This window comes from Callorhinus ursinus, unplaced genomic scaffold (assembly GCF_003265705.2).
Source record: "Callorhinus ursinus isolate GAN/ISIS: 27379988/994484 unplaced genomic scaffold, GSC_fseal_2.0 scaffold55, whole genome shotgun sequence".
Classification (NCBI taxonomy): Eukaryota; Metazoa; Chordata; class Mammalia; order Carnivora; family Otariidae; genus Callorhinus; species Callorhinus ursinus.
This window is the reverse complement of record NW_027397117.1, coordinates 1,040,531-1,060,574: the sequence shown is the minus strand read 5'-3', so window position 1 is coordinate 1,060,574 and position 20,044 is coordinate 1,040,531. Positions and strand designations below refer to the sequence as shown.

At 59.7% G+C, this 20,044-nt stretch overlaps 3 protein-coding genes across 4 annotated transcripts; all 3 read left to right on the top strand.

Moving 5' to 3' along the window:
* The first annotated feature begins 415 nt into the window (after positions 1–415).
* PLOD3 (procollagen-lysine,2-oxoglutarate 5-dioxygenase 3) lies at positions 416–7,802 on the top strand. 2 transcript variants are annotated; one of them, XM_025864646.2, is made up of 19 exons: positions 417–905; positions 1,281–1,372; positions 1,502–1,638; positions 1,733–1,896; positions 2,045–2,157; positions 2,287–2,350; positions 2,700–2,797; positions 3,047–3,148; positions 3,354–3,479; positions 3,670–3,791; positions 4,127–4,231; positions 4,345–4,470; positions 4,758–4,899; positions 4,984–5,097; positions 5,304–5,372; positions 5,836–5,940; positions 6,474–6,620; positions 6,864–6,989; positions 7,355–7,802. In XM_025864646.2, the coding sequence occupies exons 1-19, from the start codon at positions 791–793 to the stop codon at positions 7,508–7,510; spliced, it is 2,223 nt and encodes a 740-aa protein (XP_025720431.1). In that variant the 5' UTR covers positions 417–790; the 3' UTR covers positions 7,511–7,802. The 2 variants fall into 2 exon arrangements, with proteins under 2 accessions (XP_025720430.1, XP_025720431.1); XM_025864645.2 differs by having other exon boundaries at positions 416–905; positions 4,758–5,097.
* A 1,870-nt stretch (positions 7,803–9,672) lies between these two features.
* On the top strand, positions 9,673–11,669 carry LOC112817459 (putative diacylglycerol O-acyltransferase 2-like protein DGAT2L7P). The gene is given in 8 exon segments (XM_025864569.1): positions 9,673–9,753; positions 9,951–10,067; positions 10,188–10,386; positions 10,518–10,606; positions 10,608–10,625; positions 10,627–10,720; positions 10,860–11,018; positions 11,269–11,669. Coding segments are annotated over 8 exon segments (1,158 nt in total).
* An 87-nt stretch (positions 11,670–11,756) lies between these two features.
* MOGAT3 (monoacylglycerol O-acyltransferase 3) lies at positions 11,757–18,890 on the top strand. Its single transcript, XM_025864638.2, has 7 exons — positions 11,757–12,071; positions 12,308–12,415; positions 12,502–12,572; positions 12,853–13,057; positions 13,363–13,537; positions 14,868–15,070; positions 15,165–18,890. Exons 1-7 carry the CDS (start codon positions 11,999–12,001, stop codon positions 15,317–15,319), a joined length of 990 nt encoding a protein of 329 aa, XP_025720423.1. The 5' UTR covers positions 11,757–11,998; the 3' UTR covers positions 15,320–18,890.
* The last annotated feature ends 1,154 nt before the right edge of the window (positions 18,891–20,044 follow it).

Below are 20,044 nucleotides of genomic sequence, written 5' to 3'. Positions count from 1 at the left end.
TTTTGTGGGACCCCCGAAATGGATCGCTTTAAAGAGGTGGTGCCAGTGGTCTTTTGAGAAATGTCATTTTCCTTTAGTGCTTCTGAAGATGCCATCATCACAAAAGCAACCCCTGGAGTTTCTCCCGGGGGACGTAGAGATGATGGGCTGGACTACCAAAGTGGGCAGGCTTGAGTGGGCAATCCGAGAGGCCCCCGGAGACCCTCTGCCGAAACCTCAACCCCCAGCGCCCCTGGGGCCGCAGACTCCTCGACCTTCTCTCTCCTTGCCGCCCGCTCCTCCACTCGTCCCCGCTCCGCGCGCCCCCACCGCCGCGCTCTCCCAGCCTTCCGTCCCGCAGCTCCCGGCAGGGCTGTGGCAAAGACCCGCCTCCGCATCCCGCCCGACCTGCAGGGGGTCACTTCCCCTCTCCGGGTTTCAGTTTCCTCGTGTGTCAGGAGGCGCTGCGCCGGGCTGGCCCTCACCAAAGTCCTCGGCTCCGGATCGCTGGCCCGAGCCCCCGCCCCTCCCCCGCTTCCCGGCCGGGCGCCCCCTCCGCTGGCTCCGCGCAGCCCGCGCGCTGACGCCCGGGGACAATCCTCGCCTTGTCTGCGGCGCCCGCTTCTCGAGTTTTCAGTAGCCTCGGGCTACGCCTTTTTTCCAGGGCGGCGCCCTATCCCTGCTCCTCCTCGCGGCTGGCCGCGGGGCAGCCCCGGTCCCTCTTCCCAGGGCCCCTCCCCGGAGTTGGGATCCAGGCGCACGAGCCCCAGAGCCCTGCGGGCCTGTGTGCAGTCTCCGCCCGCTCCCCGCCATGGCCTCGTCCGGCCCGGGACTCCGGCTCCTGCTGGGGCTCCTGCTGCTGCTGCCGCCGCCGCCTGCGACCTCGGCCTCCGACCGTTCCCGGGGCAGCGACCCGGTCAACCCAGGTGAGAGCCCCGGGAGCGCCGACTGGGTGCGGGGTTTGCGTGCCTGCCCGCGGGGCCGGGGAAGGGGTCGCGGCCTGGAGGGGGTGGCCGTGCGCCCTCCACAGGGCGAATCACGCGGCCCCTCCCCACCCTGGGCTGGGATTTCCAGCCTCCCACGTGAACTGACCCCGAATTCCTTGGTGTTACTCCCGTCCAGCTCTCCACTGGGACCAAAGTTCCCCTGGTTGGGAAGAGTTTAAGAGAGAATCGGAAACAAAAGAGGACAGGAGCAGAGTCGGAGGGAGGGCAAGGGGGTCTGCGGGGAGCGGAGCGCGGGGGGGGCGGTGAGCTGGGTTGTTGAGTGGGTCCCGAGCGCCAATTCCCGGCTGGTGACAGAAAAGCTGCTGGTGATCACGGTGGCCACAGCCGAGACGGAAGGATACCGGCGTTTCCTGCGGTCCGCGGAGTTCTTCAACTACACAGTGCGGGTGAGGAGAGGAGGGGCGGGAGGAGAGGAGGGGCGGGAGGAGTGGGCTGAGGGCTGGATGCCTGGGGCCCCACGGTGAGCCTGGTGGGGAGGGCCCATCCCGCCGACTGATGGCGGGTCTCCCCGACAGACCCTGGGCCTGGGAGAGGAGTGGCGAGGGGGTGATGTGGCCCGAACGGTTGGTGGAGGACAGAAGGTCAGGTGGCTGAAGAAAGAGATGGGGAAATACGCAGACCGGGAGGATATGGTCATCATGTTTGTGGACAGGTAAAGGGGTTGCGGATGGGGAGCAGGGGGAGGGGGGGAGGAGCCCGAGGTTCCTCGTGGCGCGTCCCGTTCACGCCCCCTCTTTCTCGCCCAGCTACGACGTGATTCTGGCTGGCAGCCCCTCGGAGCTGCTGAAGAAGTTCGTCCAGAGTGGCAGCCGCCTGCTCTTCTCTGCGGAGGGCTTCTGCTGGCCCGAGTGGGGGCTGGCAGAGCAGTACCCTGAGGTGGGCACGGGGAAGCGCTTCCTCAACTCTGGTGGTGAGTGGCAGAGTGCCCAAGGCGGGGGGCGGGGGGGCAAGAGTGATGGGGCATGGAGCATTCCAGGGGCGCGAGGGCTAGAGAGGGAGTGGGGACGGGTCCCTGCGACCCCGAGAGTCTTGGAGTCAGCACCCACCCACCCCCACAGGATTCATTGGCTTTGCCCCCACCGTCCACCAAGTCGTCCGCCAGTGGAAGTACAAGGATGACGATGATGACCAGCTGTTCTATACGCGACTCTACCTGGACCCGGGGCTTAGGGTAGGGAGCAGCGGCGGAGGGGGTCACTTGCAGCCCATGCGGGCTGAAGGGCAGAGGAGGGGGATAGGGCTTTAGGGAGGCTGTAGAAAGAGTGGGAAATGATGGCCCACCCCATCTCATCCCATCCAGGAGAAACTCAGCCTCAATCTGGATCATAAATCCCGGATCTTTCAGAACCTCAATGGGGCTTTAGGTGAGGAGAAAGGGCTCTACTTCTGTGATTTTATTTAACACAACAATCCTACAAAGGGAGGGCCTATGGTTATCACCTGGTGGGGGGGGGGGGGGAGGAAAAATGCCTCCCTGAGGGACTGGTGACTTGCCCAGGTCACCCGGGTAGTAGGGTGGAGCTCCCCAGGGTGGCCGGAGTCTGGTCAGTACCCTCAGGAGAGAGACACTGGCTGCTCCCCGCCCCCCCTGGAGCCACAGTCCTTCATCCTCTAGAGAAGCATGGGTTCCCCGCCCCCCTCCATCTTTAGAAGCATCTGTTGCTTGGCAGCTTTGAGAGGAAAAGAGTCTAAAGCTGGGCTTTTCTTCCCCAGATGAGGTGGTTTTAAAGTTCGATCGGAATCGTGTGCGCATCCGGAATGTGGCCTATGACACGCTTCCCGTCGTGGTCCATGGGAATGGTCCCACTAAGGTGCTCCAATGGTTTATACCCTCAGCCCCCTCACCCCTGCCCCAGTCAGACCTGGCCCCCGCCCCTGTGTACCTCCAGCCCTTCCAAGCAGCCAGTCCTCCCCAGCCCCAGCTGCAGAGGTGCCTGCCAGGAGAGGTTCGAAGTGTCCATCTCTCCCCTCCCTGCCCTGTCCCCTGCCGGTCCACCTGACCCTCCTCACCTCTGCTGCTGGACTCCTTTGCTTCCTCCTCTCACTGCCTCTCCCAACAGCTCCAGCTGAATTACCTGGGAAACTATGTCCCTAATGGCTGGACTCCCCAGGGAGGCTGTGGGTTCTGCGGCCGGGACCGGAGGACACTCCCGGGGGGGCAGGTGAGGAGGGGTGCTGGAGGGGCGGCCGGGGGGGGGGCGGCGTGGGCAGGACCAGGCATTGAGGCAGAGGGTGCAGGGAGAGCATGCTGGGCAGCAGCACACGGGCCAGAGCTCCTGGGGACTTCCAACCTGGCAGGGTGGCGGAGGACACACCAGTTTGGGGGCCTGGGCTGTCCTCTGAGCCCCATCGTGTCGTATCTTCCAGCCTCCCCCCCGGGTGCTTCTGGCTGTGTTTGTACAACAACCTACCCCGTTCCTGCCCCGCTTCCTGCAGCGGCTGTTCCTCCTGGACTACCCCCCCGACAGGGTCACCCTCTTCCTGCATAACAGTGTGAGACACCCCAGCAGCCTCTCCCTTGTGCACCCTCCCGAGGCACTCTGCCCCTGCCCCGATTGGAACTGCCACCCACCCAGACTCCTTCCTACACCCTTTCTGCTCACCACCTTCCCCCTCCTGTGCCTCGGGCACCATATTTTCTGCCCTCTCCACCCCCCTCCCTCTCCCCCGCCCCCGTCTCCAGGAGGTGTACCATGAGCCCCACATTGCAGACTCCTGGCCGCAGCTCCAGGACCACTTCTCAGGCGTGAAGCTGGTGGGGCCAGAGGAGGCCCTGACGCCAGGCGAGGCCAGGGACATGGCCATGTGAGTGAGCACTGGGCGGGGAGGACGGGTGAGGGCCGAGGGGTGCTGCCAGCCACTGCCCCCACCCCCTTCCCTCTCCATGTGCCGTGCAGCCTGGGTCAGCCTCCACGGGGACACCCCCCAGCCAGGAGAACCTCAGGGTCCGGGGGAAGCAAGCACACCACCCGCCACCCCCGTAGTCTTCCTCCCGTCCCCCTGGTGCTTCTACCCGCTTTCTTCTTCCCCTCCTCTGTGGGGGGGCGGGGAGGGGGTGTTATCCTACCTGCCACACAGTCCCTTCCTCCCCCCGCCTGCTCCTGTTTTAGCTCCTCTGTTCATTGAGCTCTCACCTCCAGGGACACTTGTCGGCAGGACCCGGAGTGCGACTTCTACTTCAGCCTGGATGCTGACGCTGTCATCACCAACCAGCAGACCCTGCGCATCCTCATCGAAGAGAACAGGTCACTTGCCCGGCTCAGCCAGAGGGTCCCCAGATAGTCTCGGGGGAGTCCCCGCCTCCTTCCCGGGGCCCAGGGCTCACCTCTGCCCGGCCCTCACCTCCACCTGTCCACAGGAAGGTGATAGCGCCCATGCTGTCCCGCCTTGGGAAGCTGTGGTCCAACTTCTGGGGAGCCCTGAGCCCCGACGAGTACTATGCCCGCTCGGAGGACTACGTGGAGCTGGTGCAGCGGAAGCGAGTGTGAGTCCTGCGGGGGGCCGCAGCCCCTCTCCTCCAGGCCAGGCCCGCAGACGCCTGCGCGCCGCCGCCACCCCCCTCCCCCCGCCCCGAGGCCCCGCCAGTCGCAAGGGCCACAGCTGCGGGGCAGGGCTGACAGTGCAGCCAGCCTGAGGTGTTGTGACAGGGAAGCCGGTGGACCTTCTGGCTTGGAGAGTGGGGGTGCCCTGAGGGAAGGGGCTCCTGGGTTGAATTGGGCAGCCTTGGGGGAGGGTCACCCACCTAGCTGACGCCGGTGTGGGTGCCTCCAGGGGCGTGTGGAATGTGCCCTATATAGCCCAGGCATACGTGATCCGCGGTGAGACCCTGAGGACAGAGCTGCCCCAGAGGGAGGTGTTCTCGGGCAGTGACACTGACCCAGACATGGCCTTCTGTAAGAGCCTGCGGGACAAGGTGAGTGGGGCCTGGGCGCCCAAAGCCAGGGTGCTGGGAAGCAGCCACCCGTGTCTCCTCACACCCCTCCCCCACCCCCGCCAGGGCATCTTCCTCCACCTCAGCAATCAGCACGAATTTGGCCGCCTCCTGGCCACTTCCCAGTATGACACCGACCACCTGCACCCTGACCTCTGGCAGATCTTCGACAACCCCCTGGTGAGTGCCTGACGTCTTGCTCAGAGAACGGGACATGCCCTTCACTATAGGAGGGCGCACGCACGCATGTCCCCGCTCCCAGGCTCTGCTCCTGCCTGGGGAGAGGCGGAAGTCTCTGGGGAGAGGCGCTGGAGCTTCCTGGGTGGGACCGGAGGGAGTGAAGAGGGCACACATCAAGGTGCTCACCCCTCCCCCTCCTCCCCCAGGACTGGAAGGAGCAGTACATTCATGAGAACTACAGCCGGGCCCTTGAAGGGGAGGGACTTGTGGAGCAGGTGAGCCCCGAGCAGGACCCCTGACCGCCCTGGTGGGCACCGCCCCTGAGTCCGCTGCCTGGATTAGTGGTTCCCAAACTGACTTCCCTCAGACAGATAAAGGCGAAGGCCGAACAGATAGGCCTTCGGCTCCCCGCCCTGCCACTAATCAGAGTGATCCTTTCTTGTCTCTTGGGCCTATTGGTGTTATGGGTGAAATGACAGTTTTGTAAAGAAGCCCCAAACCCGGGGTTCTGGCACCTTCCTGCCTTCTGTGCCGGGTCCCCTGCACCGCTCCCACCTTCTCCGGCCCTGCCTTTCCTGGCCCATCCCCATGCTCAGATCCCCGTTCCTCCAGCTTCTCCCATCTCCCGGCTTCCCTTTCTGCTCCCTGCTTTCTCTCCCCTGGGTTGGCTGCCTGTCTCCTCCAGAGAGGTCTGCAAGCATCCCCCAGCCCTGTTGTTCTTCCTCTGCCCATCCTCAGCCGTGCCCAGACGTGTACTGGTTCCCGCTGCTGTCTGACCAGATGTGCGACGAGCTGGTGGAGGAAATGGAGCATTACGGCCAGTGGTCAGGAGGCCGGCATGAGGTGAGAGGGGCCGGGCCAGGGGAGGAGGCGGAGGCCACCGGGCGAGGGAGGTGCGGCTGTGATGGAGGGGAATGGAATCAAGAGAGTGGGAGCAGAGAAGGGGACCCCGGGGGGGTACCCACAGGGGGCACAATTGCATGTGTGTGCGTGAGCATTCGTTCAGGAACTCCTTCCTGGGGCACGCAGGTCCCAGGCACCAGCTACTGACCTAGGCGGTGTGTCACATTGAGCTGTGCTGGTCGAGCCCTGCCCTCCAGCACCTCACCTGCTAGAGTCAGTAACAATAGCCCAGCTCCTGAAGGCTGTGACAGGCAGCCCAGAGGCTGTGGGAGTCACAGGAGGGGCCTTGGCCCGGACATGGGGGGACCGAGGGGCTTCACAGGAGAGGTGACATCTTCAGGGCCAGGAGGAGTGAGGGTCAGGCTAAGTGGTCGAGGCTGCCAGACCCGGGTCACACAAGCTTTCAGGCCTGAGAGCGAGAGGAGGGGGAAGCTGGCGCGGCCCTGTTGGGGCTCAGTGCCCACCGCTCACAGGACTCGAGGCTGGCCGGAGGCTACGAGAATGTGCCCACCGTGGACATCCACATGAAGCAGGTGGGCTATGAGGACCAGTGGCTGCAGCTGCTGAGGACGTACGTGGGACCCATGACAGAGAGCCTGTTCCCAGGCTACCACACCAAGGTGGGCCGCCGCCCCTGCTACCCCTGCCTCTACCTTCCCACACCCCAGTCCTGGCTGGAAGTCTCCACATGGCGCCATTTCAGCGCCTGTAGCATCCGGAGCCTTGTGGAAAGGGCTTCCGCAGGAGGGCAGCCAGGGGGAGTTAGCGGTGAGACCCCCGTGGCCCTCCGCCTACCACCCTCCTCAGAAGGCCCCCGGGACCTCACAGCCATCCCTCCAGTGTCTTCTGTCACGTCCCCACAGACCCGGGCAGTGATGAACTTCGTGGTCCGCTACCGGCCAGACGAGCAGCCTGCTCTGCGGCCCCATCACGACTCATCTACCTTCACTCTCAACGTGGCCCTCAACCACAAGGGCCTGGATTATGAGGTGAGCCCCAGGCGCCCTCCCGCGTCAGGGCACCAGCAGGGCCCCTCCACACGTGCACGCGTGCACACGTGCACACACTTGAGCCCCCGGGACTTTGCTCTCCTGCCCCCTGACGACCCCTACACACCCTTCAGTCGCCCGCCCTGCCCGATGGCACGTCGTGTTCATGTTTCTAGTTACTTTGAAGGCGCCATCTCCTGGACCTCTTCCAGGCTGTGTGCCTCGCCGCCCCCCCCCCCCCCCCCCGTGCCTCCCTTGTGTGCCGACACCCCAAAACCCCATGCCTGCCTCTCTCCCCACCGTGGCGGCCAGCCCCCCAGCCCCCTGTCTGCTCACTGTCCACTTCCGTTCCCCTGTTCCTCCAGGGAGGTGGCTGTCGCTTCTTGCGCTATGACTGCATAGTCTCGTCCCCGCGGAAGGGCTGGGGGCTCCTGCACCCCGGCCGCCTCACCCACTACCACGAGGGGCTGCCCACTACTCGGGGCACTCGCTACATCATGGTGTCCTTTGTCGACCCCTGACACTCAACCACTCTGCCAAACCTTCCCCGCCGTTGTGCCTTCCCGCGCCCCCCTCCTTGGAGATGGGGGTCTGTCTGGCGCCTCCCTTCCTGAGTGGATGTTCGGCGTGCCTGGGACTGAATGTGTCGCCTCCCCACCCAACACACGGCCCTCTCAGGAAGCTCCTGGAGCCCCACTGCCCCTCCCCACAGCCCCCAAAGATTCATGGGGAGAAGGCTTCTGGGGGCTCCCCATACGATAAATTATTGTTTCTCAGCCTCCCTCCCAATAAAGGAGGATTTGTAACTCTTGAGTCCGCGTCCGTCTTTCCCCTCCCCGCTGACCCTGTATCCCTCCTGCCCCCAGAGCGGAGGGGGAGACCTGGAGCTACCCCAAAGAAAAAGAGCAGGGAGGAAAAGGCAGAAAGCAGATGGTAGAGCAGCGTGGGAACCGAGAAGCTTCCCTGGATCCTGTTTGTCACTCTGCTGTTTTGCCTAGGGGTGGGGGGGGAGGGGAGCCTGAGAAGGGCCAGGCACCGAGGACTTCACTTAGATTCAGGTGAAAGCCCACCCCGGCCTCCCCCAGCCTCTCCTCCCTGACACTCTCTCGTCCCTTGAGGGCATCTTCTTCCTTGCATGAAGCGAGGGGGTGGCAGAGCCCTGAGCTGGCCTCTGGGGACAGTGCTAAGGGAAGGGAGGCCCCCTGGAAGCATGGGTTCCAAAGGAAGACACAGGAGGCTTCTGGGACCCAAGCTTTTAGTCAGAGGAGGATCAGGAAAAGGGAAGCCTTGGAGGGTCAGCCCAAGAAAGCTTCCTGGAAGAGGGGAATGGAAAGTAGCCTTGAAAAAGAGGCGAGACCTCCTGAGAGCTGATGTCTTCCAGCCTCTGGGGGGGGCCATCAAGCCCTTGCTAAGCCAGCGAAACCCCTGGAGGCACCCTGAGGACCTCAGGCCGTGTTCCTTTAGCTTGATCCTTCGCAGGTCCTAGCACCAGCCTACCTTCCTGAATGTCTCTCCCAGCTGGTCCCCTGCAGAAGGCTTTTGAAAACCAAACGGGCCCATTTCCTGGTCCTTGGGCGTTTCTTGCCTCCAACACCTCACATGCAATCCACCCCTTTCTTGCTATTGCCCGGACTCCCAGGAAAACCTCCTCTGTGAAGTCTTCCTTCCTGACAGGTGGGGCTGGTCCCCCTTCCCTGTGGACTGAGCACCTCTCTGGCCAGACTTTTCAGTGCATCTCACCCGGTCTCCCTGCGGATGGAAGTGAGCTGAGTAGGGACAGGAGACATTACTTCCTGGGGTGGGGCGAGGGGCAACCCACACGAGAGTGAAGCAGGGGCCAGGACAGAAAGGGTGAGCCAGCCTGAGTGGCATTGGACGCTGGCTCATCCTGTCTCCTACCATGCTCATTTACTGAGCATCCCTCACCTGCTGGGCACCTGTCACAGGGTTAGGGTTGATGAGAACAACAGCTGTCTTCTTGTGGCTCACAGCTGGGGGTAGACCTTAGCCAGAAAATCGCCACGAAGGAGGGAACGTGGGAAAGTATTTTATGCCAGGAGAGAATGGGACAGAGGATGTATGTCAGACTTGCCTAAAGAAGTGACATTCTCTGACCGGGAGAGGGTCCACAGCTCTGGCCCGTGTTGGGGAGGGCCCCAGCCATGTGAGGACTGGTCCCGCATACTTGGAGGGTGTGTCCTTTTGGGCTGGCCAATTGCTGGCCTTTCTGGCCATTCCTGCCGGAATGTCTCCCCACAGCAGCCTAAGCTACTCCTTAGGGGCCAGACCAGGGCAATTAAAGGGGTTTCTAGCTGCTCTCACTTGTGTGGGGAGCCCATACCACTCTGGCAACACCCCATTTTCCCAGACCTCTGCCAGCCAGCTCCTCAGAGGCCCCTCAGAGGCCCAAGGTCCTGACCTCTGCAAGGTCTGCACACCCTCCCTCCCAGGCTCCCTGGCCACACCCCTGGGCATTTCTGTTTGGTCCTATTGATCACAACCCTGAGAGCTCGTGTAGTCGTTAACCCTTTCTTGCTGGGGCTCACAAGGGTACAGGGTTCAGGTCAGCAAAGGGGGTGGACACAGGAGCCAAACCAGGGCCAAGGGTCAGGGCCAGCAGGTTGGACCACAGGGAGTGTACTTAAGAGCCCACGGTAGCCCCTATGGGATGTGCCTCCACAGTATGCCAGCCTCCTCCAGCCACCCTGCCGGGGTCTTCAAGGGGTTGCTGTCCTGCAATGGGTCTTCTCCTACTTGGGGCTCGGTGAGGCTCAGCACCTGGCACTCTGCTTCCCTGTTACCAGGAGGGAGGCAGGACAGGGCTTTCTGGGCACCGCTGAAGGAATGAGAAGGAATTAGCTGGGCAGGAGGGCCTCCAACAGGGACGAGAGGGCAGAGGCGGGTACCTGGGGACTTAAATGCCTGGGTCCTTAATGTCCCCCACTCCATCCTCCCGCCCAGGTGTGCCTTGCTCTGCTAAGCCGAGCAGGGACACACGGAGGGCAGGAGGCCACCGATCTCCCTGGGTCCGCAGCTGGGCCATCTGGAGACATTTCCGAGATTAGGTCCCTGTCTTCGGTGAGGCCATCCAGGAGTGGTGTGCTGGGTGGGGGCAAGGCTTTGGAATAGACTCTTCTCTGGTTACCCCCCAAAGTCTAATCTCACGGTCAGAGTGGGGTATGTTGCCCCTGCCCCCAGCTGGTTAAAACCGCAGAACTGGATCCCTCCGGCAACTACCTCTTCGGCTTCCACCCTCACCGGGTCCTGGTCACCGGGGCCTTCAGCAACTTCTGCACGGAGGCCACCGGCTTCTCCAGCCTCTTCCCCCGCCTCCTGCCATACCTCCTCATGCTGCCTTGTTGGTTCTACCTCCCTCTCTTCCGGGACTACATCATGTGTCGTGGTGAAAAGTGGGGAGATCCCCCAGTCCATGCTGTGTCACCCCCCACCTCCCTGGGGTGGCGGGGGAGCTCCTGGTCCCAGCTCTACCTTCCTGGCGCCCTCCTCCCCCTTTTCTCAAAGACCCAGGCATCCGGGCCCCCTCTCCCCTCCCCCCAGGTTTGGTGTCCTCTGACAAGGCCAGCGGCTGCCTATCTGTTGTCCCGGCCTGGGGGGCGGCCAGGTGGCGGTCCTGGCCGTGGGAGGGCCCCTGGAAGCGCCGGAAGCAAAAGCCGGCGAGCTGCTTTTGTGGATCCGGAATCAGAAGGGCTTTGTCCCGTTGGCGCGGGAACAAGGGTGAGGAAGCCGCAGTGGCCGGGCGGGACGCTCGCGGGCTACCCTGTCGCGGAGGAGCGTGGCGCGCCGGGGAAACCCGGAGTCGGGCGCGCCTCTGCTCTCCCCCAGGGCCTCCCTGGTGCCCTGCTTTCTCTTTCGGGCACAACGAGCTCTTCCAGCAGTTCCCAAACCCTCCCGGCTCGCGGTTGCGGAGCGCGCAGGAGGCGCTGCCGCCGCTGCTGAGCGTGGCCCTGCCGCTGTTTCAAGGCCCCTTGGGCCTCCTCCTGCCTTTCCGCACGCCCATCCACACCGTCGGTGAGCCCCGGCCTCTGCCCCCTCCGCTCCCCGCCGGCGCACCGGCTCCCGCGGAGCTCCGGCCCCGCGCCCTCCCCGCGCCAGGAGGTGAAGGTCCCCGCCTGCTGGCCACACCTTGGCCGCGCCGGCCTCACCCTTCGGCAACCGGCCAGGCCCTGAACACTGTCCCGGACGGTCGCGCGGCTGGGCGGGAAGGGCACGGGCTGGGGATTCCAACCACCGCCCCTCTGGCGTCCCGTTCTGCCCGCAGAGGGGGCCCCGATCCCGGTGCAGCGAAGCCCGCGGCCCAGCCGGGAGCAGGTGGACGCGCTGCACGCGCTGTCGGTGGAGCGGCTCGCGCAGCGGTTCGACGAGCGCAAGGCGCGCCACGGCCTCGCCGCCCACCCGCACCTCCTCCTCGCCCGGCGCCCGCGGCGGCGGTGCGACCGGAGGGAAATTCAACGTGGCAACAGAGCTGCGGTGTGTGCGTGTCTGTGCGGGGCCGTGCCTCCGGGTGATCTTGATTCTCCCGGAGGCCTGCACCCAGATCCGGGGCGCGCAGCGGGGGCGTGCCCGGCCGCCCTGCAGCTCCCACGGTCTCAGCGGAGCTTCTGGCCCCTGCCGGCGGCTGGGACCCGGGGTGGGGGGGCGGGCTCCCCAAGCTCCTTGTGAGCCTCCTCCCCACATCAGTTCCCGGACAGCTGACACACTCACTATATCCCTCACCGATTCCCTGCAGCCTCCCAGCTCCGCCCAGCGACCAGCCCAAACCGACTAACGCTTGCAGTTCAAAGATCATTCTGGAGACATCTGGGGCTCCGGATCCACACACGCGCAACACACCCGCAGTCCCGGGAGAGCCCGAGGGGTTGGGCCCCTCCGGCAAGAAAGCCTTCCATCCGCCAGCCAACCTTCTTCGTTTGGGCTCCGGGCCCTGGAGCCTCGCTGGCAGAGGGCAGCGACTGGGACAGGAGTCTCCACAGCCCCGCCGCGACCCCACCATGGAATCCGTGCAGAAACAGTGGCCAGAAGTAATGAGCGCCTACCAATACGTGCTCACTTTCCTCTTCATGGGTGAGAGGCCTGGTGCCCTGGGGTCCCCAAAGGGGGCAGGGACCTGGGGGAGAAAGGCTGGGGCCCCATTTGCCTGCGTGCCTGAGGGCAAAGGGAGCAGGAGAGGGCCAGAGTTCAGGCTGGGAGATGGCTGGGTGCACACCCACCATCTGTGAGGGCGGAGGAGAGAGCCGCTGCGTGGAATGACCCATCTTCCAAAGCTAATGCACTCTTCTTCTTTGTCATCTTTCCCCCAGGCCCTTTCTTCTCCCTTCTTGTCCTCTCCCTCCTCTTCACGTCATTCTGGTCCGTCTCCGTTCTCTACTTGGTGTGGCTCCTCCTGGACTGGGACACGCCTAACCAAGGTGAGCGCTGCTGGGCATGTGCCCAAGGAGCGGAGATGGTGGCCAGGGGCCTCCAGAAATTCTTCAAAGCATCTCTCTGCCCCAAGGTGGAAGGCGCTTTGAGTGGACCAGGAACTGGGCCATGTGGAAACACGCCAGGGATTATTATCCTATCAAGGTGACAGGTTACCCTCCGCAGAGACACTCTTCCTCCTACCTCTCCTCACCCCTCCTCACCCCTGCCTAGGCACCCCTGGGCTCCCTAAACTCAGACAGTGGGGCACGGGGCGGGGGCTGCCGAGTGGTGTTCCAGAGTAGGCTCTCTGTGCTGCCCACCCCATTCAAGGACCCTGAACTCTGAGGTCGGTTAGGGTGGAGGGCAACTCTTTTCAGCTGGTGTCCTGCCTTCCACGCCTCTTTCCGCTCATCCTACCTAATCCCCCCCGCCCCGCCCCAAGCTGGTGAAAACAGCCGAGCTGCCCCCTGACCGGAACTATGTGCTGGGTGCCCACCCACACGGGATCATGTGCATTGGAACCTTCTGCAATTTCTCCACCGAGGCCAACAACTTCTCCAAGCAGTTCCCGGGGATTCAGCTCTCATCGGCAGTGCTGGCCTCCCTCTTCCACTTCCCAATCTATCGTGACTACATCATGTCCTTTGGTGAGCCTCGAGCTGAGTGGGAGGAGGCACCCGTTCCTTCCGCCCACCCTTGACTGCCTCCCACGCACCTAACACAGGGACCTGGCCTGAACACTGGCCTGGCTCACGGTGAGCATCAGTGAATAGCTCTGGTTGCAGCAAGTATCCTGCATCCTTGCTGGGAGAGGCACTGTAGGTCACACTGACATGGGCGTGGAGATGGCAGGTTTGGAGGGCATGGGGTGTGGGGCTCACTAAAGGGCGGGTGAGGGGCTAGGCAGCCCAGGAGGGCGTGGTGACCGTTCCCCACCTCCTCACACACGCAGGAATATGTTCTGTGAACCGGTGGAGCCTGGACTTTGTTCTGTCACGGCGCCGGCTCGGGCAGGCTGTAATCATCATGGTTGGGGGTGCCCAGGAGTCCCTGTATGCCATCCCAGGAAAGCACTGCCTCGTTCTCCGGAATCGCAAAGGCTTCGTGCGCCTGGCACTGAGGCACGGGTGAGTGGGGGTGCAGGTGCCCAGCCCGGGGCTGCTGTTGATGGTCAGAACTTCACATTGTGTCTGCGGGTCTACACTCTTTTGTCCCTACCCATCCAGGTCCCTGTAGCCTGGACTCTGTGTCCCCAGAGCCCACACTGCGCTCTCTGGCACATGTCAACACTTGAGCACTTTCTCTGTGCCAAGCACCATGCCCACTTTTGCCAGGCTTCTGCCCTCTCTGAAAGAGGCAGGATCGTAGTGCAAGTAGCAGGACCTTGGGCTCAGAAGTCCTGGATTCAAAGCCCTTTCTGACACTACCTCAAAGGCAAGACCTTGGACATGTTTCGTTACCTGTGAGATAGGACTAATGATTACTTTGCTACAATGTTGTAGTTGCAAAGACTCGATGAGAAAATGTATACGGTTGACCCTTGAACAGCGTGGGTTTGAACCGCACAGGTCCCTTATACATGGATTTTTTTTTTACAATATAGTACTGTAAATGTATTTTCTCTTCCTGATGATTTTCTTTTTTTTAAGATTTGATTCATTTATTTATTTGAGAGAGAAAGCACATGCGTGAAGGGAGGGAGAAGCTGAGGGAGAGGCAGAGAACCTCAAGCAGACTCCACACTGAGTGCAGAGTCCAACTTGGGTTTCGGTTCCACGACCCTGAGATCATCACCTGAGCTGAAACCAAGAGTTAGGCGCTCAGCCAACTGAGCCACCCTGGCACCCCCTGATGATTTCTTCTCTTTTTCTTTTCTTTTCTTTTCTTTTTTAGATTTTATTTATTTATTTGAAAGAGAGAGAGAGAGAGGGAGAAAGAGCATGAGCTGGGGGAGGGGCAGAAGGAGAGAGAATCTTAAGAAGACACCCTGCTGAGTGCAGAGCCTGACATGGGGCTGGATCCCAGGACCCTGGGATCATGACCTGAGCTGAAGGCAGACGCTTAACGACTGAGCCACCCAGGCGCCCCTAACTTACTTTATTATAAGAATACATTATGTAGTACATATACAAAATATTGTTAATCGACTATTTATGTTATTGGCCATGCTATTAGTAGTTAAGTTTTGGGGGAGTGTTAAGTCATATGAGGATTTTTGGGGTGGGGGTCAGTGCCCCTTACCACGTGTTGTTCAAAGGTGAACATATGAAGGCCCAGGACACAATCATTTCTCAAGAATTCTGAGTCCCTTCGTCCAGATCTTTCTTTGTCATTTGCTTGAAACGGCCTTGGGCAGTGGAATCCAGAGGCGTAGGGAGGGATTTGCGGTTCTGTCTTGGGATGCTCCGAAAGCCACTGGCCTGACCACCCTTCTTCTCTCTCCTTGTCCCTTCCCAGGGCCTCCCTGGTACCTGTGTACTCCTTTGGCGAGAATGATGTCTTTAATTTTAAGTTTTTTGCCACAAACTCCTGGCAGTATATGTGCCAGATCACCTTCAAGAAAATCATGGGCTTTGTTCCTTGCATCTTCTGGGGCCGCGGGCTCTTCTCGGCCAACTCCTGGGGCCTGGTGCCCTTCGCCAGGCCCATCACCACTGTGGGTGAGTGCCCACCTCCAGGCAAGAAAGCTGCTGTCGGCTGTGTGGGCAGCAGAGCTCCCCCCCCCGACATCCTCTGTCTCTCCTCTTCCTGCAGTGGGCCGCCCCATCCCAGTGCCCCAGCGCCTGGACCCCACCGAGGAGGAGGTTGACCACTATCACATGCTCTATATGGAGGCTCTGGAGCAACTCTTCGAGGACCACAAGGAAAGCTGCGGTGTCCCAGCTTCTACTCACCTCACCTTTATCTAGCCCTTGCCGTCCCCCCGCCCCCGACCCTGAGCCCCTCAGCCCAGGGCACTGAGACCCTCCTCCTACTGCTTCTCTGTACTGGTCCTTCTCTCCCACCACTACGTTGTAGAATCGGATGCCTGCGGAGCTCGCACCCTGGCTCTGGGGGTAAGGGGGCCCAGGCATGATCCACCTTCATTCTCCTCTACTGCGAAGCTGCTGCTTTGGATTGGGGATCGGAATTCCCCTCCCAGCAAGCCTTAATTCTGCTGCATGACCTTGCCTACGTATCTTTCCTTTGCTGAGGCCTTTCTCCCTCTGTGAATGAAGGCGTCTGCTTCCCGGAGAGCTGTAGGGCCTCGGGATTGAGTTGGGGCGGGTGGCTCTAGGGAGAGGTTGGCTTTGCAGGGTGAGCTGGAAAAGATAGGATGGATGGTGGAATAGTCAGCCTGAGCAAAAGCTGAGCTTGGTTAAGGGTTCCTGGCCATATGGGAAGTGGAATGATCTCCGATGGTAGAAAAGGTAGTGTTGGTCCATAGCTTGCTACTGCACCCCTCTCCATCCTTTATGTTTCCTTGTGGCCAGGAGATGAATGAAGCAGGGACCTGTTTGACCAGCACAAAGCCCAGCTGCTAGCCCAGTGTTAGGTCAACATTAACCCAGCCGCTCAGTGAGCACAGGACTCTTGTGATGATCAAAGAATTAAGATGTAAGGGGCTTAGAACGGAGATTGGCAAAATATCATCATTCCTCATCACAGACACGGCGTCAGTCCAAGGAGAGGGTAAGACCGGACAGTCTAAGGGTCCTCATGTGGTCATAGCATTCCCTGACAACATCAGTCCTGTTTGCTGACCAGCTTTGCGTCGGTATCCAGGACTTCAGAAAAACTTGCTGAAATGTAATTGGAATGCAACTGTATTAGTCTCCCACTGTCCTATAAAATACATTCAGTGGAAGAATTTTTTTTTTTTTTTTGGTTTTGTTCCTGGAGGAAAATCTGAGCAGCCCCGGGACTTATCAGGGTCACAGGTGGTAAGTTCTTCATTCACCTTAAGTTGTTACATAGACATGTAGCTTGAGTAGGAATCCACACTTGGATCTTCATCCAAGGGTAGGAACCTTCCATCTCCAGCAAGGGCAGCAAGCGGGATACCTGCTTGACCAGAAGGGACAGCTGGGGAAGGTGGAGTACAAAGGGGATGGAGTTGACCTCTTTCTTCCCCCACCTCTCCTTCCCCTTCTAGTCTCTGTTACTGAACCCTAGGGACTGGAGTATGGGGCAGAGGAAGAGAAAGAGGATCCCAAACATTCTTGACAACACTGTCCTAAGCTTCATGTTCTCTGGGCCTCCAGACCTTCCAAGCTGATTCCTTTTCCTCAGGGGGGCTCTCCTGGATTCTCCAGAGTATTCTCTTTTAGATTCCTCTGCCTCATCATCTGTCCCTGGTTTTCTGCCCATGGCACTCGACATAGGATTTCTCCTTAGGAAGCCCATTGCTTTTCTAGGCTGGGAAGTAGAGAGAGGGATGGAAAATAAACAGCTCCAGGTTGGAACACGCTTAGCTTGGATACTATTAGAACACAGGCTGGGCTCAATGCAGCCACTTGTCCTTCCTTCTTTCCTGGATGGGAACATCCAGTCAGCTACCATCTAGCCATTAGACTTCTCTGGTGGACATGTCCCCCAAACCCTGGGGCATCCTAAACTCTTTGAGTCTTGCAACCTTTGTCACTGATCCTGTGGAGGCAAGCCTTGCCCTCCACGGGTAAGGCTTGCAGAGCTCAGAAGTCCTTCCCCCACACCTCTCTCCTTTGTGTCCAAATTCCAATCTTTGTCCTGGGTCAGGGACTCAAGAGTATCTTCTCAATCATTTACTTGGAATATGTGGTCTTGCTTGTTGCATGTTGCCTGGTCTGGACACCTCTGGAATGCATTGCCTACTTGTTTGAACTTCGTGCCTCAGCCCAAACTTTCAGGATAGTGTCACATGTTTTTCTCTGGATTCTTCCCCAGAGGGACAAAGGCACCAACTTCTAGTGAGAACCTACCCCCAAGAGCTGGTGGTGTGAGGATTAGATGGCTGTGGGCCTTCCTCCAAGAACCCCCCTGCCCTTCTCCCCTGTGAGTGGTAGATGCCTATCTCTGGGGAGGGGAGGTTGGGCTGGGTGGTAAGTGAGGAATGGGGCCTTTGAGGACTGGGGGAGAGGGAGGAGGGGTCTTCACTCCCCATCATTCATGTCTCCTGTCTGTAATCCAAGGCCAATAGTCAGGGGATGGGAGGGATTGGCCAGAGGCTGGAGAGAAACAGGAGAGGCCAAGAAGCGCAGTAAGGAGTGGGCTGGCCCTAGAGTAAAAAGGAGTAAAGTGCTCCCAGTGCTTGTGAAAACAACTGGGCAAGTTTCTCAAGAAAGTGGTCATGTCTGATCCCCATGGAGAGAGGAATTGAGAGGGAACATTATGCTTCATGTGGAGACATCTGAGTGAGAGGAGAGGTCACAACACAAACCAGAGAGATACAGGAAGTTCCAGATCAGGCTTCCGTCCCTGGGAGAGAGACTTGGCGCCCATATCCATACGTACGTTTTGGGGGTGGGGTGCAGCAAGCAGAATGCATCATCAGTCTGAGGGTTTGGCAAGACCATGAGGGGCAGAGGGAGTTGGAAGTGACACCCCTGGGGCGCCTGGGTGGCTCAGGTCATGATCCCGGGGTCCTGGGATCGAGCCCCACCTGGGGCTCCCTGCTCAGCGGGGAGTCTGCTTCTCCCTCTGCCTCTGCCCCTCCTCCTGCTTGTGCTCTCTCTCTCTCTCTCTCTCAAATAAATAAAATCTTAAAAAAAAGAAAGAAAATGACACCCCTGGACAATGACAAGTGTCCCCTGCTGGATTGAGATACCAGGTGAGACGCTCAGAATGGCCTTTTGCACATCAGTCCCCTGTTTCCCAGAAGCCGCTATCATATGGGATTGCTCCTCAGCAATCAGAGAGGTCTTGCCCCTTCTCTCCCATCCCCCCCCTTCTCCTGCTGTCAAGATGCTCTTTGTAAAACACTGCTTTCTTCATGTAATTCTCCCTGCTGGATCCTCACTGTCGCTGGATTCTCATTGCTAGAAGGTGAGAAATCCTCAGCCCAGCATTCGAGGTAGCCTTCAAACAGAGCCCAGCCCGGCTTCCCAGCCGTCCCTGACTCGGCCCTCCTTCCTAAGTGGAGAATGGATGGAACCCCTACCAAGGAGTCACAGCTCAGCTCCCAGGGTTCAGCCCTCACTATGTGCGGACCTTCAGGTTCACTCACTGCCTCTAATCTTCCCATCTACACCACAGTGTCCCCGCTGAGCTCGAAATGAGGTATGCACGGAAAGGCTTAGCGTGGCACCTGGCAGGGTGCTCAGCAAATATTAGTTATTGTCACTCTTACTTCGCCCACCTCTTTCCACACAATCTTTTCCTAGCCATGGCCACATCCCAAGCCTTACACTATGGGATCCGCATTATGTACACCATCACATTATGTGGACTGGTGTTCTGTTACCCCAAACATATGGCTCATCCACGATCTTTTATCTCATATTATTAAATGCGGATGTTAAGGGCGGGAAGTGTGTCTTGTTTGTGTTTACATTCTGACCGTGTTCTGGTGATGGCCATGCACCAGGCATGAACAAATGAAGCATGTCCAAGAGACCTGTGCAGAGGGAACCAGCTGCATCGTTCGTAGATTGTGCCCAGCACCAGGAAGCCCAGCTTGGGGGGCGGGCAGGGGTGCATAGGAGTTCCCTTCACAGAGCCAGAAGCGGGGGTGGGGGTGGGGTTGCATCCATTGTGGGAAGGGAGAAAGATATACTAGTTTCCTAACAAAGCACCACTCACTTGATGATTTGGTTTTTTTTTTCTAGATTTTATTTATTTATTTGACAGAGACAGAGAGAGTGAGCACAAGCAGGGGGAGTGGCAGGCAGAGGGAGAGGGAGAAGTAGGCACCCTGCAGAGCAGGGAGCCCGATGCGGGGCTCGATCCCAGGACCCTGAGATCATGACCTGAACCAAAGGCAGACACTTAACCGACTGAGCCACCCAGGCGCCCCGCACTTGGTGATTTAAAACGACAAAAATTGATTGTCTCACAATTCTGGAGACCAGAATCAAGTGTCGGCAGGGTCTGTTCCCTCTGAAACCTGTAGAGGAGAAACCCTCCCTCCCTCCTTCCAGCCCCGGGTGGTGCCATCAATCCTTGGCCCGCACCTACGTCACCCAGTCTCTGTCTCTGCTGTCACATGGCCTTCTCCCTCTGTGTCGGGTCCCAATCTCCCTCTCCTATAGAACTCCAGTTCTAGATTCGATTAGGGCCCATCCTTATTCAGTATGACCTCATCTTTTTTTTTTTTAAAGATTTTATTTATTTATTTGACAGAGAGAGACACAGCAAGAAAGGGAACGGAAGCAGTGGGAGTGGGAGAGGGAGAAGCAGGCTTCCCACTGAACAGGGAACCCGATGCAGGGCTCGATCCCAGGACCCTGGGATCATGACCTGAGCCGAAGGCAGACGCTTAACGACTGAGCCACCCAGGCGCCCCTGGAAGAGTCTAACATAAATATATGAACTGAGGAAAACATATGAGTAACTTGATGCCTCCTCTGGTTTTTTCCTTCCCTGTCATTCTCCATGTGGCCACCAGAGGGCCGTCTCTACTCACAAGGCAGATGTGTCACTTCTTAAAACCTTCCCCCCCCCCCCCCCCCCCCCGC

Excerpts from the sequence above, each read along its gene's own strand:
- PLOD3 (XM_025864645.2), top strand. The coding sequence starts at position 791 with ATGGCCTCGTCCGGCCCGGGACTCCGGCTCCTGCTGGGGCTCCTGCTG. Across the intron at positions 906-1,280 it reads CAGCGACCCGGTCAACCCAG|AAAAGCTGCTGGTGATCACG; the intron begins GTGAGAGCCCCG and ends GGCTGGTGACAG. Across the intron at positions 3,480-3,669 it reads CCCTCTTCCTGCATAACAGT|GAGGTGTACCATGAGCCCCA; the intron begins GTGAGACACCCC and ends CCCCGTCTCCAG.
- MOGAT3 (XM_025864638.2), top strand. The coding sequence starts at position 11,999 with ATGGAATCCGTGCAGAAACAGTGGCCAGAAGTAATGAGCGCCTACCAA. Across the intron at positions 12,072-12,307 it reads GCTCACTTTCCTCTTCATGG|GCCCTTTCTTCTCCCTTCTT; the intron begins GTGAGAGGCCTG and ends TCTTTCCCCCAG. Across the intron at positions 12,573-12,852 it reads GGGATTATTATCCTATCAAG|CTGGTGAAAACAGCCGAGCT; the intron begins GTGACAGGTTAC and ends CCCCGCCCCAAG.